The following is a 16,338-nucleotide window of genomic DNA, read 5'->3' on the forward strand; positions in this document are numbered from 1 at the left end:
TCAAAATTTCTCCAGTGTGGGAGGGGAATACCCCTCCCACACCCTCCCCCCGTAGGTCCCCTTCCATGGACTTATACAAAGTGAAGATCCACACACGCATGAAGAGATAACAGATGCATCGTTCAACAACATTTCATCCATGAACATAGTCCACGAGCATTCACTTTTTTTTTTTTTTGATTGAAGAATTTCAAAATCTACCACATAAAGTGTGTTGAATTTCACTAAAAATGCAAAAGTTTCCTTGTGTGGTAGAGGGCTTTCTCACCCTCGTTTCGATGTCCCCATCCCCTCCCTTCACTTCCCCCTGTCCCACCCCCCCCCCCCCCCCCATAGATACTGAAACGCTGCTAATATGGATGGTCCGGCAATCGAACGAGTGGGTCGGAGGTGCAGCACCCCTGTGAAAAAAAAGTTGCTCACAGGGGCCTGCAGCTCTGGGGCCGCAGAACGTCGAACGTGATTAACCTCTTTCAGAAAGCAGGGGGAATGACATTACCCTTTACATACATGTCAGTAACAAGTTGATGGAATGTGTTTCATGAAAAATTAAATTTTGTAGAATTCTTCTTTCATTTTCTTTATATCGTTGTCCACACATGACGTCATCAAACTCAAGTAGTCTCCTTATCCAGCCATTCTTGTGCATCGATTGTCCAATTTTCCTCAAACTTTCACTGATGTGTTCTACTTATTTTGCTGCTTTCACTCAATCCACATAGCTCTTTGGGTTTTGGTTTCCTTTAACCCTAATCCCGCCGGGTTTTTTGAGGGACTTGAAACCACCGGGGGGGGGGGGGGGGGGGGGGGGCCTTTTTGCCCCCCCCCCCCCCCCCCTTCAGATCTCGGTCGTGGATCGCGCGATCCTTGCGAAAATTTGCAGTAAGGTAGAGGCCAATGTAATCTGTAAACCGTATAGTTAGATTTTTCAAATTTTAATTTATGTATTTTATATTAATTAATTATGCTAATTCATGTATTTTTTTTTGCCTATAAATAAAAAAAATGAAGCTCCAAGACTTCTAATTTTTGGTGAACATATTCTTTTCAATATCCTCAACAATAATATTGAAGCAAAAATTCGGCTTCATAGTTATTTCATATGTATTTTCTTGTTTATTGAATTTCTTATGTATTTCTGTTTTTTACTTTTTGTTTTTGTTTTTCTTTTCATCAAAATTTGTCGCAGAAACATTTTAAAGCATAATCAGGCTAAACAAATCATTATCAGCCATTGAAAGTAGAAATATTTATTTTTATATGAATTAATTGCAAAAACACAATTTACATTGGATTTGTACACAAAATCATGTTTTTGAGCAATTTTTGGGTCGACAAATTTTTTTCAAAGGGGCGTGGCTTCAAAATGGTATGCCCGGGAGTGACAAATTTAGTCTCAAAAGTTGCGTGATACTTGAAAGAAAAAAGTCATAAAATGTCGCGGCAAGAGCATTACGGGTTGCAGAATAATCACGCGAAACGTCAAGAAGGGGGGGGGGGGGCAAAATGCCCCCCCCCCCCCCCCCCGGTGGGAATAGGGTTAAAGTGTTGCGGTGTGTTGGTAATGGTGGTGGCGGTGGTGGTGGTGGTGTGTGTGTGTGGGGGGGGGGCATGGTTGCATGCCAGTGGGTGTTGGGGTTGGGTGGCTGGAGAAGTCAACCCCCCCCCCCCATGTAATCTCCAGTGGAGACATGGGTTTTGCTGTGATTTTTTTTTTCAAAGGGCAAAACAACAAACAAACAAACAAAAACCAATCAAATTTAAAATATGGGAAGGGACTGATGCTTTCCAATTCCATCAACACTCCCCCCCCCCCCCCCCCCCCCCCCCCCCGTGTTTCCCCTGCATAGGTCCTACAATCTGTATAATGTGCAAGCAATCTCATGCTAACAGAAGAATATGGTACACTGTAGCATAATTTCATTGGTGCATACACTGGGCACCTTGACAAACTTAGGGGGGGGGGGGGCACATGTACCCTCTCCAATTTTTTCTTCATTTTCTCTTCATTTCTTTTGTTTAAACAAAAAATAAAGGGGGTGCCCCCGTGCACCCCGTCTAGATCCGCCACTGCATAGTGTATTAGTTCTCCTCTCTCTCTCTCTCTCTCTCTCTCTTGGTGCTCAAAGAGGGTTTTTGCACTGTGAATGGATTTTTGCATAACTTGAAACATATCCCACACCATGTTGAAATGGGTTTCACGAATCAAGTAAAATCAGATGAACAAAATGGGAGAGGTTTCTTAAGAGTTGGACCTAAAATTTACCAAAAAAATGAAGAGTCCTGTAATTTACAGAAATTTTCCTAATTTTTTTAATTTAGTGATTATAACAAAATAGATGAAGGGCATGCTAATGTTGGAGTCTAATGAAGATGGTCTGGATAATTCTTCTTCTTCTTCCATGAGAGTGACCACAATCAACTTACTGATTATTCTGTCATTTTCCAAGATGTCTAAGTTGCATAAATCTTTAAAGGGTTCAAGTAGTTGCAGAAATAATCATTATTCGAATAAGCGATTTGTTTCTTCCTTCTTGCAAATTAGCTTCTTTGATATGTCACAATGTAAAGGAAACAATCAGAGCAATTAGAGAAGCACAATTTCTTTCCTTCATTTTCAATTAGCTCCCACTTTTTTTCTTCATCAACATCATCATGATGATCATGAGATTAAGAAGTACATGTGTATAACGATAGTAGTAGCAGTGGTAAGTAATGTAATGATAGGTCCAAGTGCATTCTGTCAGAATAATCAAACACCAGTAATAGTAAAGCACAAGTACGGTTCAAAAATTTAATGTCATGTAGCTTATCACATTTCATCTGTTACGTTGAAGGGGCTTTCACATTCCTCCAAATGCATGTTTCACTACTATCATTGCATATCTTAATTTTTTTTTCATTCACAGTGAAAACTCCTCTAAACAGCATATGCATCACACAGAATTCATTTTCGGGAAAACTTAATGTCACAAGAGTCAATTGCATCAATATTTGAGATTATTCAAAACAAACTAAACTCCCTAAATAAATGTTCTTACATCATCAATGTAGATTACACAGGCTCGTAACTTGGTGTGTGTGTGTGTGTGTGTGTGTGTGTGTGTGTGTGTGTGTGTGTGTGTGTTTGTGTGTGTTTGTGTTTGTGTTTGTTGGGGGGGGGGGGTCTGGCTGGCAGGTAGGGTTTGCCCCCTCTGCAGAATTTTCCCTCTCTCCCCCCTCCCCCCCTTTTTTTTAGACTCAGATATTAGATTTTCACACAATTTGACCAGTTACTGATAACTTGCACAGCCATAACAGCATTTAGTTTGTGTATGTTTTGTGCAACTGAATGAGACAAATAATGAACGTATTGGTACACTGCCAAGAATAACAAACAATAACTTATATGATGTTATTATGGCAACATACTTTACTATTGAAAACACTGTCAAGCACAACTTTACATCACATTTGCCACATTCTATGCCAAATTTCTTCTGAATCGCTTACAAACTGAAGACACTCAATCTGCAAAAAACCTTTCTCCAATTTTTTTTTTTCAGGAGTCTGATAAATCAGAGAAGTAATGTAATCTGCAAGGTTTTATCTAATATTGGGGCCATAGTGTGCACTGAAATGGCAACACACAAGCATCCTACCTGATTTCCAGCCCTTAACATAATATATTATCATGCCATAGTACCATATTATGTTACCAAGATAAGAAACTTTCAGCTACTGCTGAAGAAATGTGTCTTGCACAACTCTGCACTGAGCTCAACCAGCTACTGCTGAAGAAATGTGTCTTGCACAACTCTGCACTGAGCTCAACATGTTTGTCAAATTTTGTTTGAAAACTTGAGAAAAAGTTTGATATGATTATGAAACATTTCAAACAGATCAATTGCCAGATTGCCCACCCAACCACAAGCTGAATCCTATACATATACCCTTTTCAAACTTTATTTGGCTATGTATAATGAGAATGACAGAGCCAATGTTGCACTTATATTCCAGCTTTTTTCCTCTTTTACTCTTTTCCTCAAAATGTTACTTCTGTTAAATTATCAATGTGAAAGATGTCAGAGACGTATGTCATTATTCACTGATATTGTATCAAATGTAGAAAATTAGTGAAGAATTTTGTATGGTTTTAAGGGAGAGAACTTGCAAGGAGATAACATCAACTTTTCCACTTTGATGAGACTGAATTCCATAATTTTATCTTCAAGACCAAATTTTCATGAAACCTCTGCTTGTACAGTGCACTCATGTTATAACGAACACGGTTATAACAAAATTTCCGACACAATGAAGTAAACGTCAGGGCCCAAAATTAGCATCTAGATATCTTTATACAGTGCTCTCCCATTTTAATGAATATAGTTATACAAAATTCCAGTTACAACAAAGTAAAAATTCAGGTCGCAACATTATCCGCTCTATGTTTTTTAATAGTTAATTTGTTTGGTAAAAAATAATATAACGAAAGAAAAATGCCAGTCCCGAGGACTTCACTATAAGGAGAGTCCACAGTACACTCCATTTGTTGGAATATAACAAAATTTTGATATAATGAAAGAAAACTGCCAGTCCAAAGGACTTCATTATAACAGGAGTTTTGTGGGTTTTTTAATCAAGAAAAATTTGAACAAGGCGTTGAATTGCACTTTTTTCACAATTGCACAATTTTCACTGAAAAGGGATATTGAATTAAATATAGGGTGCTGGGTTAGATGGGTTTTCCTTACTTCATTGTATATTCAATTTCATGCTTCATCCTGGTTCTCCTCAAAGATATCATGACAAAAATGTGTAAGATACAATTGCATATTGCTGTTGACATTTTCCTAGATATGAAATTTGAATCGTAAATACATATTAAGTGATTTGATAGAATAGAGAAATTATACTAAAATAGTGTTGTTTGTTAATTTGTTGTTAACATTTTATTCAACACTACAAAAATGGCTGGGCAAAGGAAAGAAATATATTAATAATGCAGCTTACATCACACACTCACTTCACAACTACAGTGTACCGCAGTATTGACAGAACTCATACATCATGATCTTACATCCAAAGAAAATTGTGACCACGGGATATGAACTCTTGTACATTACACAGCAATAAATCACTCCACAGGCTACATAGTAGCGCATAATCTTTAAATGTGATACGCTTTCAAGAAGCGTGTTGAGTGTGTGGATGTTTCTGGTCTTGGCAACATCTTAGAGCTAACTTATTTGCAAATATGGTTTGAATTGTATGTGGAAGAACACTCATGCCACTCCCTTGAGCTACAGTCAACCTTGTTCAAGTCAACCTTGCATAAGTGGAATAATCGCCCAAGTCGAAGGTCTTTTAAAGTCCTCTTCTCTTTATATTCAATTGATTTAATCCCAAATAAGTCAAATTTTCCCTTAAGTCGAAGTTATTTCTTCAGTCCAAATAGATTCGACTTAGGCAAGGTTGACTGTATATCAAAGTCTTTCAACCGACAAAGCAAACATTGTGACAACATACTGTAGCAATTGACTTATCTCATCTTGGGAGTTGGACCTGGGATATACCATCTAATCAGATCTCAATTACATGTAGCAACACATCGTGGTCCACAGCAGAGTACTCAATACTGATGGCTTGCGATTCATTCTGCATTCAAGGATAGAATGCTGAATAGAGAAACATATCAAACACAAAGTACACTTCCATGTGTGCTCAGTGCATGCACAAAGTCCGATCAAAGTCAAATCACACCATCCATACAATCTCCTGTTTAATTGAGCTAGCATTAGCATTATCAAAAATCTGTTCATATGTCATCGCACTATCTAAATAACAAGATCTTGATTGCCTACATAGATGTAACGGGAGCCTGACTAAACAAATCGTCAGGTACACTTTGGACAACAGTACAGAAAGAAGAAAAATTACGCAAATTAAAGTCAATGGCCCCTTTCAGATGAAAAGTCTGCAAACGAAGAAAACACAAGTCAAGATAAAGCCACACCTGAGAGACTTGAAGAAATGTCTTACGATCTCAGCTCTCATAAGAATAAAGAAACATCAAATGCACTCAGTTTATGTCTTCTATTGTATGTCCAATCCTCAGCACCATGTTTGCTGTCTCCACGGCAACACGGAATGCATTGCACTTCACTGCAAAAGAGTCTAGGATGAGGTTTCTCCCGCACAGGGATGCAGTACTGTTTCCACCGTCTGTATTCATGGTACCACAGGTGTCACCGTCACTACCAGGCATCCATATCTCTGTGCACTTGTCTGATTTGGAGTTGGGCTTCAGCTTTGCCTTCTTGTTGACAGTTTTCTTACGAGAGTTTGAAACAGGGCTACTGTGATCATATCTATCCCCTTCAGTTTTGCTTTGTTTCAAATGTGTACCATCTTCCTTGATACCACTCCTGTGAGCCCCACCCTGCAAACCACCAACGAGGCTCCACTCTCTCCCCTCCGCATGCTCCTCAGCTGTCTTTAAACCACAGGCACAACTCACTTTCCCTTGAAGCCAGGCGGTGTCTTCTCCTCCATCTGATGGGAGGAGCCACCTGTGATGTGAAGCAACGTCTGTGATGTGCTGCTCCCCTCTTTTGTTGATTGCCATGGCAACCGCTTCCAGACAAGTCGCAAAAGTTTCCGCAAGCCGGAGGAACTGGGCTTTGGTGCAGCCAATGTCTTGCCATAGACTGTCACCTAATTCTTTAACCTATTCCAAAAAGAGAGTAAGATGAGGATAATAAAACTAAATTTCATGGTGTCAGATCTCTTCATGTTGAAGAGCATTAAGCAGAATCTAACTTCTTTGCAAGTTTATTTACAAAATATGAGATTTAGTACAGAGCATCTCCTCAGCAAGTCAGTTGGCTTTTGTGGCTGACTCATATAGTGTCTGTAAGCACTTCACTTCTTTCTGAAATTTTTCATCTTTGTGATCCACGCTGCAGATCTTTCAAAGTTGATACTACTACTGTAAAAGTGGTTTCCTTCGCGTACAGATACTTTCGCGGTTTCCATTGGTGCCGACTTTTTCGCGTGTGATTAAATTCGTGGTTGGCAAAATCTGTGAATTCACAGTCGGCAAAAACTGCTTCATTTTGCACATGAAAACTCAAACTATAATTCAATTATTCTTTTATTTATTCAATAGAAATCAAAATTAAATCTGGGCTTTTCTAAAATTCTGACTCTTGAGTACTTTATGACATGCTTGTACCTACATTGCGCGGTATCGCTGTGTGTATGTTGACCATCAATACACTCAATGCGCAGAATCTTCGTGTGTGCATGTGAGCAATAGCGTTGTAACAAGCGGCGAGTTCAAAACATTTTCGCATGATGTTAAATTCGCGGTCCAACCTCAAAGCGCGAAAAGCGCGAAAATAAACCACCGTGAAAGAAACCACTTTTACAGTAACCCCATGAATATCTCTTTAAATTTTGATTTTCAGCATAAATTGCTAGGGAATGGGACAATTATTTCAAAATAAAGAAATATGAAAAGAAGAGGAAATGAGAAGAAGAAGAAGAAAGAAGAAAAGCATTATCTGATGACTAACTTACAGTTTGATCAAATCGCTTGTAAGAGCTGGGAGCCTTGATGAAAGCTAAATTGGCCCTCCTTACAAAGCTCATAAACAGTTTATAAACAGATATTTGTAAAACAAAACATCTTGCTACAATACCATTTCCTTTTGATATTGAACAAAAAGAGAGAGGGCTTGCTGAAAGAGGCTACTAGCTTTACAAATACTGAATGAGTATAGGAGGAAAGTAGTATTAAATTGGCAAAATGTATATTAAAAGGGTGTGATTATGAGTAATTTATCTAGATGTCAATTATGTACAATATTAAATGATTTATGTATATCAATACCTAAAGTAAAAGATGAAATCAATTAAAAGTGAGGTCCTCTCATTAGCATGCACAGAAGAGCTGATGACAAGATACCGGACCCTACCTGCCTCCTGATATGATGAGCAAGGATGAATTCCAGGCATCCCGCCCCAGGGAGGGCCCACGGGTCCTTCAGGGCCAGGGTCAGGGTGTGGAGGGCTACTTGGCAGACATGCTGTAAGATGAGAAATTGTGGGAACACAGTTATATCAAGTTATCAGTACATGTATTCAAATACAATCAACCTTGCCTAAGTCGAATCTTTTTGGACTGAAGTACTTGCTTTGACTTAAGAGAAAATTTGATTTATGAGAGGTTAAAATTAACAGAATATAAAAGAGACAAGACAAGGACTTAAAAAGACCTTACTCTTAGGCAATTATTCGACTTATGCGAGGTCAACTTAACGGTTGACTGTACTAATCATGTTACTGTCTGTAGTAAACAGACATGTGCTATGCACGATGTCATGCACACTTTAACCTGATGAAGACGAGTCCTGAGTATCCTCGGGCAAGTGTCTATGGGAAATGCGTGTTGTAGCAAAATCAGCTCCTTCTCAATGGGTTAATAAACTGCCATATTGTGTTGATTTTCAAGTGAGCTAGATACTCAGTTCTAAAAAGTTTTTACTCTGAAGCAGTCAAGCAGTTTTTTTACATTGACCATCATCTCCATCCAATCTTGTATGTATGCAAGTTAATCAGGAGCTGAACATCATCCTAGACATTTACAAGGCATTTATTGAAAACCAAGCTTTGCTTTTTCAAGGAAACGATTGGGTGAACAAAACATAATAAGAATAGAAAATTCAGAACTTGCTTCTGAGTTTGTTGTTCATGTTTTTATTTATCTATTTATTCATTTATGTATTATGTACATTTTTACATATCTATATATCAATAAATTGATTAACTGATCATTTATTTATTCATTTATTTTTAACTGATCATCTATTTATTCATTTATTACATCTACTACATCATAAACACTTCTTGTCTTTCTTTCTCTCTCAGGACAAATTATGCATTTTATCTGTGTGCCAAGTGATATTGTTAATAAATCTACAGAAGATTGAGCAAAGGTGAAAATTCATCTCATATTCTATTGTTGTAATTCTCCAGACAATGATAGGATCACTAGTATGTAGGCATCATGGGGTTTCAAGTAGAAAGGGAACAGAGTGTACTCTATAAGCAGTAGAAATGATACGTAAATATGACAACACATAAGTCCTGGCATTTTAGGGACCCCGGGGATAACAAATATTTTGGTTCATCTGTTATGCTTTCAAAACAATATGCAAATAAAATATCCATAACATGGCCATGATTTCTGTGAAGTTGAAACTAGAAATAACTCGTGGCATTTACGCACATTATCAAGTATGTAAATTCTGCGTGCAACGGCAGCCTTTCCCCCTACAATTTTGCATAACTTTGGCTCTAGAAAAGTCCCTGTGTAAAAACTATCTGCAGATGCTAAAGCACTATCACAGGAAACGTTTCATTCTCTGATGCAAATGAGGAGTCAGATTGATTGTAGCCATGTCTCTCGCTGTTCTGACACGAATTGACAGCAACAGGTGCAAACTGGGGAAATTTGAAAGGCTCACAAAGGAGTTATACATTCTTTTAGCAAATTTCATATGAGTACACTATTCTACAGCTTTAAAAAAGAAAGAAAGAAAGAAAGAAAGACTAAAAAAACATGTCCAGATAAGAGATTAAAAAAAAAAAAAAAAAAAATTAACCTTACCTTTAGTTCTTCCAGTGCTTGTTCTGTGTAATGGCACAATACAAGGCAACACTGTGGTGATGCTGTATTGATGAGATGGAGGTAACTCTTCTTGAACATCACATGGTGTCTGATATCTGTCAGGTGACCAAGTGAAGATGCTGGCACATTGGTATCCAGAGAGCTTAGGATCTCTGCATCTGTAGAATTCATTTGGTCAGAGCTCAGCTTATAGAAACATTGTGGAAATAGCATTACATGATGCACTTTTGCTTAAGTGAAGTATTTGAAATTATATAAATACAGCAACAAGACTTCATCAAGGTGAATTGTGATTTGCTAAGTCACATAAATAGCCACTATTTTCACAGTATATTCAAATCCACTGCATTATGTCAGTATGTCAAAACAAAAGTTGCACCACAATTAATCCTTTTTCTCTCTCATTGACCTTTCTTTATCTTCTGCTGGACTAAAATGTTTCAAAATGTTGTATTATCTTCTTCTTTTTTTCTATTTCACACATGACATATTTTCCACATCTCATCACTCCATTCTCAAAAACATTCCTACAGACACTTATGAGATACAGGCCTCTTTGTACATTATATAAGTCGGTACGACCATTCTTAAATACAGTTGTTGTATCACCCCACTGGCTACATTCTTCAATCTATTTCTAACTACTATAAATGTCTAGATACTCGAAATGACACCATGCTATTGATAAACTGAGCATTAAATTAAAAGCCTTTGATTGTCTCCCACATTTGATATTATTGTTTTCTCTTTCATTATCTTTTTCAACATTTTTTCCACCTTTGTCTCTTGTAAATGATTCCTCATCTAATAATTTTGTATCTTTGTCTGTTTTTATCCAACGTAAAGTAAATGAAGTGTAGTTGAATTGGATGAATTGAGTGATTGGAATTAGAAAAGAGTGATTTCATACCAGTGATCCGTTGCACCTCCCTGATGTGAAGCAGAGAGAGGCGATCCAAAGCCTGCACTCCCCTCGCCCTGAGGTACCCCTTCACCGAGGGGTGAATGACCCTCTGACATGCGACCAGCCCCACCCCATGAGCCACAAGGTGATCAACCAGGTCCTTCATGGCAGCCAGGGTGGCATCCTCAGCATGCAGTCCAGGGGACAGCTCATACCTGTTTAAATGACAAAGAGATCCACCATGGCAGACATGAATACATATAAAGGCATGTGGATTTGTAGGAACAATTTCTTTGCATATTTGCATGGGACAAAATAAATATGAAACTACAGGAAAATATGATCCATGAACCGGACTACTGTATACTGTAAAAGTGGCTATTTTCGCGCAAGTAATTTTTCGTGCTCCACCAGGTAAGATGACTTTCACATTTTTAATTCCGCGGAATGAGGACATTAACTTCTGGAACATATGGCATGCAAAAATATTCATGTGCTTTCATTTTTGCGCTAGCTCCTGGTTGCACCAAATGTGCAAATAATTACACTCTGCGAAAATTTCTGCTTTTACCATAAGTTGAAATTTTTGCACAATTAACATTTTGCTCTCGGTCAGGTAAGATGAATTTTTTATTTTTTATTTCATGGACGGTCAGAAAAATTGAGCAAACACTTCAAACAGCTCACCACTGCAATGGTGGACAAGGGCAAATTGCTCAAGTAAATGGTAACTGGCCTGCATTACGACAGCAAATTTGTTCATGCTACAGGACTGGAGAATATGAATATACAGTATTATATATATGATTATATATTATGAATATGAAAGTATAAATAACATGAAGCCAAACAAATGGCAAGAACATTTGTGTGCTTTAACTCATGTACCAGTTTCATGTCACACAAAAGGCACACAAATGTTCACTTTTATAGTACATTACAGCTACCAAACACATATCCATAATGTTTTTGCAGTCACTGATGTAGATTTTCTTAATTACAAGCATGATGTAGTGAAGCAAATGTCTACCAGGTATTCCCTGTACAAGAAACACTGGTACCTTACTGGACATTGTACTACAGCCCACTTCACTAACAATACTTGACAATTGAATACACGGCAAAAATCATACATCTACACTGCAGTTCCAAAACGAGTCATGAATGATAGCTCTTGTCTGGTTACATACAGTACTGGGAAAGCACCATATGAACAGAAGATGTATCGATTTACCTGACATCAATGAACTCTTCACTGTCGCCAGCCAGAGATATGTCATACAGTGCCACTCTGATACCACCTCCTTCTGGTCCTGTGTGGACACCAGGTGTTCCCAGGTCTCTCTTGAAAGAGGTTGGAATATCTGGAGCGGCCATCAAGACTCCCTGCACGAAGTGTGACCCCGAGATTGGCCAAGACTCGACGCCTACGATTTGGACTTGTGGCAAGGTGAGCACCTGCTGGCTGTTTGGACTGGGGATAGATGAGACAAAAGCCTGCATCACAAGGCTAGAGATGAAGGTCACTTGACCCGTGTCCATGCCACACCCAGGCTTGCTCCCGATGACTGGCCTCACCAATGACAACATGGCGTCCATTGATGCTAGGTCAATTGGTATGCGCAAGCCATCTTGTTGATTCAATGTTTGCAGACAAAGGTCTTGCAGAATCTCATTGACACTCACACACAACACCGGGTGGAGTCCACTCTCCCAACATTCTTCAATCAAGGCACAAGTCAGTAGAGCCGTGTACAACCCTCCGTCTGACCAAATTTTCAGGTGCCCCTCCACAGCTGCGGCAATGAGCTTCAGGATCGGCTTAGTGAGTGACATGGACTGCAGCAGCCGCTGGCTGGACGAGGTCAGAGTGAGGTGACCGCCAGACTGATTTTGAATCATCTTGAGAAATCCCGAGGGACCAAAGCTGGAGCTAAGAATGGAGCGGAAGACACGGAGAGCTCTTACATTAGCTGGATGTTGCTGTTGGTAGGATGAGATATGAGACTGTTCCCTAGGTGTGGCAGACACTTGGGAATTACATGATCCTGGTGAAAAGGCACTCATCTAAAAGGAGAGCATAAAGGAAGAGAGAAAAGATATTACTGATATGAAGTGACTTTATCCAAACAAATGACGAAGTAGCAACAGTAAGATAAATGATTCACTGCTTAGCGTTTATATAGTAATGGTTTCAAAGGAAAGTTGTCTCTCAATGAAAGGGTAAAATTACTTTGTTTGGTATACAGTGCACTCCCGATATAACGAACACGGTTATAGCGAAATTCTGGTTACAACAAAGTGAAAATTCAGGCCGCAACATTATCCACTCTTTTTATTTTTATTGTTTATTTGTTCGGTTATAACGAAATTTCGATATAACGGAAGAAAACAGCCGGTCCCGAGGACTTCATTATATCAGGTGTCCACTGTATTACTTTAAGGGCAGTCATTAAGACATTTATTACAGCACATCTCATTCCAGCCTGCATAGCATGAGTTCATCGAGTGCCTGTGTTTTCCCTGGTTGGGCAGCCATGTCATAGTGTACATAAAGTTACCTCATATCCAAGCCAGTAATCCACAAAGCCAACTAGACCAAGCTTTGTGATATGTTTGGGTTTCTCACTTCAAGATATCATATTGACGGTATTCTATATTCAAGTCTCAGAAGTGAGATAAATTTCATAGATGGTGACCTGACATAAATGTTTGGTGGTCTTGAAACTTGCTTCCTAGTTACCTCAAACAAAATGGTCGAAGAATCCAGTGCATGAAATAAAAGGTGTTTCTTCTTCTTCTTTTTTTTTATAAGTTTCCCTTTTTTGGAAGAAAGGCCTGCCTGCACAATTTCTCACATGGAACATTTCACTCACTTTGCTTGCCTCTGGAGCTTTCACTTATTTGTCATCTGCACGTATAACCAGAGATGCATCTATCTTTTCTTCTGGTTCAGTCACAGAAGCTTTGGCCAGTTTCTGGATATTGTAGATGGTCAAGTGAATAGCAACCAGAGTGACCCCCACAGTCAGTATCTTGTGCTCCATTATTAGCTTCCGAAGACCCATTGTTGGAGATAAGTGAATGTCCAACCAACTACACACTGCAGATCACTCCTCAGTCCAGGCGATGATTGAAAAATGAGTTAACTGATAAAAACCTGAAACATGAAGAACATTTTTTTTTTCATTATAATATTAGCTTCTTATTTTCAGTGCGCATGTCTCATATATTTTATATGATCTCTGTTAAGTTACATGGTACTGTATTTATCTCAGGCATTCAGTAAAAAAAAAGGTCACAATACTGCTCCGAACTTGAATAATCTTTTCACACAAGTTCAGGTCAAATTAAACAAACTAAAATTAGGGAGAGTGCACACTTCATTATCACCATCTACGAAATCCCCTGACAAATGTTTTTTTCTCAGATTGTAATGACATCACTCAGTGTAACTTTTTGGCTAATACCTCACATTTTCATCATTGCCCAATTGATATGACATCACAGCATTATTTCACACATTTCTTATGCACACAATGTATGCCTGTGTGTCGATTCTAGAGCAAAAATCGACAGCTTCTGCAACCATAAGGAAACTATGTGTTACCTTTAACAAGTGACTAAAAGTCAACAGATAGAGGGAGAAAGAGAGGTGAGAGGTACTCACAAGCTAGTTGGACTTCTCAGCAGATGCTTTGGTGGCCTGTGATTTGATGTAAGCAGGTATTCGATCCAATTTCTTCTTCCCAGCTGATTCCGTGTTAAAGACGGGATCATTGGCTATGTAGAACCACCCCAAATGGACAAATGTGAGACCGATCACGCCGACAAACAGAACTTTATTGCGTACAAAGAAGTTTTTCCTCGGAACATGCGGGTTCATGATGACTTTGATTCCAGTGAAATATCTTGAGATGAAGGATCATTGGTGGCAGGAAAATCTAAAAGAAGAAAGAACAATTTCATTGGCTTAATCTCACCATGTTTTATCAGCTTTGGAACTGACTGATAACATCAGCTTGTAACAATGCAAAGACAAAGTTAGAATAGATCTCAGTATTGCAAGCTGCTAGCTGCACTGCACACTTTTTGAAGTAATCATTCAGGAGGATGTAAATTTATAGAGTGTGTCGGTGTGTTTAGCGGAATACAGTTGTATTACCAAATATGTTGTACCTGCTGTGAACTGGCTCACCGCCGCATACTGCCGCAATTACTCTATTTTCCAAATTGCCATTTTGCCTACTTGAAATAGATTAATCATTTCATATGTCACATTAGAGCTTAGAGGATTGAACAGCAGCCTGAATTATCTGAATTAATTTACCTACGATCATTCGATTACTGAAAGTTGAAAACTTGGGTACTTGCGAGGCGAGGGCCATTCAAAGCCAAAGGATTCAATCCTGAGCCTGAGGAGATAATAAAACATAACTAGTAGAATCTAATCTAGTGAGATATCAGTTCGAAATGTCACGCACAAAAGGCCTACACTAGTCACTAGACTCTAATCTAGGACTTAGGAGTTGGCCTAGACCTAGTAGAATTTGCATTAGCAGGCTGGGACAACTGTGCTCTGGAAATTGATCCCAGCGGGAGTCACACATATCGCAATAGGTGGGACTGTACTTACCAACAAACATCTCGTCAGAAGTAGGTTTTACTACACAAATTATATCTTCATTATGCTTGCATTCTACATCAGTGAGATATTACATATTGTACCGTCACTCTATACTGTCACTCCCAAGCATATGACTGAAAGAAATTGCTAATGTACGTAAAGAATGGCAAATCTGACTTACCGAAATATCGACGGCCAGTGTAGACACGTGAAACACCTGTGATGTAATCAAATTCTATACAACGCAATATCTTGACGTAACTTTGTAGCTACTGTATGTAATCGAACGACTGACGCCAGTGTACAGATGGGGAACAGACTTAAAAACGAACAAACAAACAAACAAACAAACAAACAAAAACTGAGTTGGATCATGCAAAAAGCCCATTTGCCTGAATATATGTATATATAAATATATATATGATATATATATATATATATATATATATATATATATATATATGTATATATTCCCCCATATCTATTATTCTACATCAGACATTCATCTGTGCACGAAATACATTGTAATATTTCAAATAACATCGTAATATTTCAAATGCAATACTTTGAAAACAAAACAACCAATAAAAATATCGTGACTCATGCCATCATATAATACATATCAAGAAAACTGGTGTCTTAACAGACACCATTTTTCTGAAACACTTTTGCAACTTATGATTATTTCTTGCAATTAATTTTTCTTTATCATGATAATATTATGATATTATTATGACATGTTATCGAAGATAGTATAAGGGAATATTATTCCCTTATACTATCTTTACATAAATCAAAACGAGGTATTATTTTTTTCTATTTTACAAACATAAATTTCATATCTCACAAGCATAGTAATACAATTCATTGCCGTATTGTTAATACCCAAAAAACCAAATAATTTATTTTCCATCATAAATGTTATTTCTAACCATGCGTTAACATTAATCCATTCTCTTACTTCAACCGACAATCTACCAACATATTGACACTCACTCAAAAAATTTATTAAAATCTCAACATACACATTACAAAAGGAACTCTTTTTTTTTTTGGTATATAACGAACTGTTTTATATATATAACGAACATTTGAATAAATACTTATGGGAACTAAATCGAAATAGAATGA

General features: G+C 38.1%; 1 protein-coding gene across 1 annotated transcript; it reads right to left on the reverse strand.

The window, feature by feature from the left end:
* Positions 1-5,944: 5,944 nt before the first annotated feature.
* LOC139729973 (molecular chaperone MKKS-like) lies at positions 5,945-13,660 on the reverse strand. Its single transcript, XM_071640891.1, has 6 exons — positions 13,457-13,660; positions 11,815-12,647; positions 10,587-10,795; positions 9,656-9,834; positions 7,962-8,072; positions 5,945-6,709 (listed from the first exon to the last, which is right to left on the reverse strand). The coding sequence occupies exons 2-6, from the start codon at positions 12,645-12,647 to the stop codon at positions 6,062-6,064; spliced, it is 1,980 nt and encodes a 659-aa protein (XP_071496992.1). The 5' UTR covers positions 13,457-13,660; the 3' UTR covers positions 5,945-6,061.
* Positions 13,661-16,338: the final 2,678 nt, after the last annotated feature.

Source organism: Diadema antillarum, unplaced genomic scaffold (genome assembly GCF_040938485.1).
Source record: "Diadema antillarum isolate AM-2024a unplaced genomic scaffold, OU_Dant_1.0 seq00000278_RagTag, whole genome shotgun sequence".
NCBI classification, from domain to species: domain Eukaryota; kingdom Metazoa; phylum Echinodermata; class Echinoidea; order Diadematoida; family Diadematidae; genus Diadema; species Diadema antillarum.

Excerpts from the sequence above, each read along its gene's own strand:
- LOC139729973 (XM_071640891.1), bottom strand. The coding sequence starts at position 12,647 with ATGAGTGCCTTTTCACCAGGATCATGTAATTCCCAAGTGTCTGCCACA. Across the intron at positions 10,796-11,814 it reads GAAGAGTTCATTGATGTCAG|GTATGAGCTGTCCCCTGGAC; the intron begins GTAAATCGATAC and ends TCATTTAAACAG. Across the intron at positions 6,710-7,961 it reads CTCATCATATCAGGAGGCAG|GTTAAAGAATTAGGTGACAG; the intron begins GTAGGGTCCGGT and ends TTTTTGGAATAG.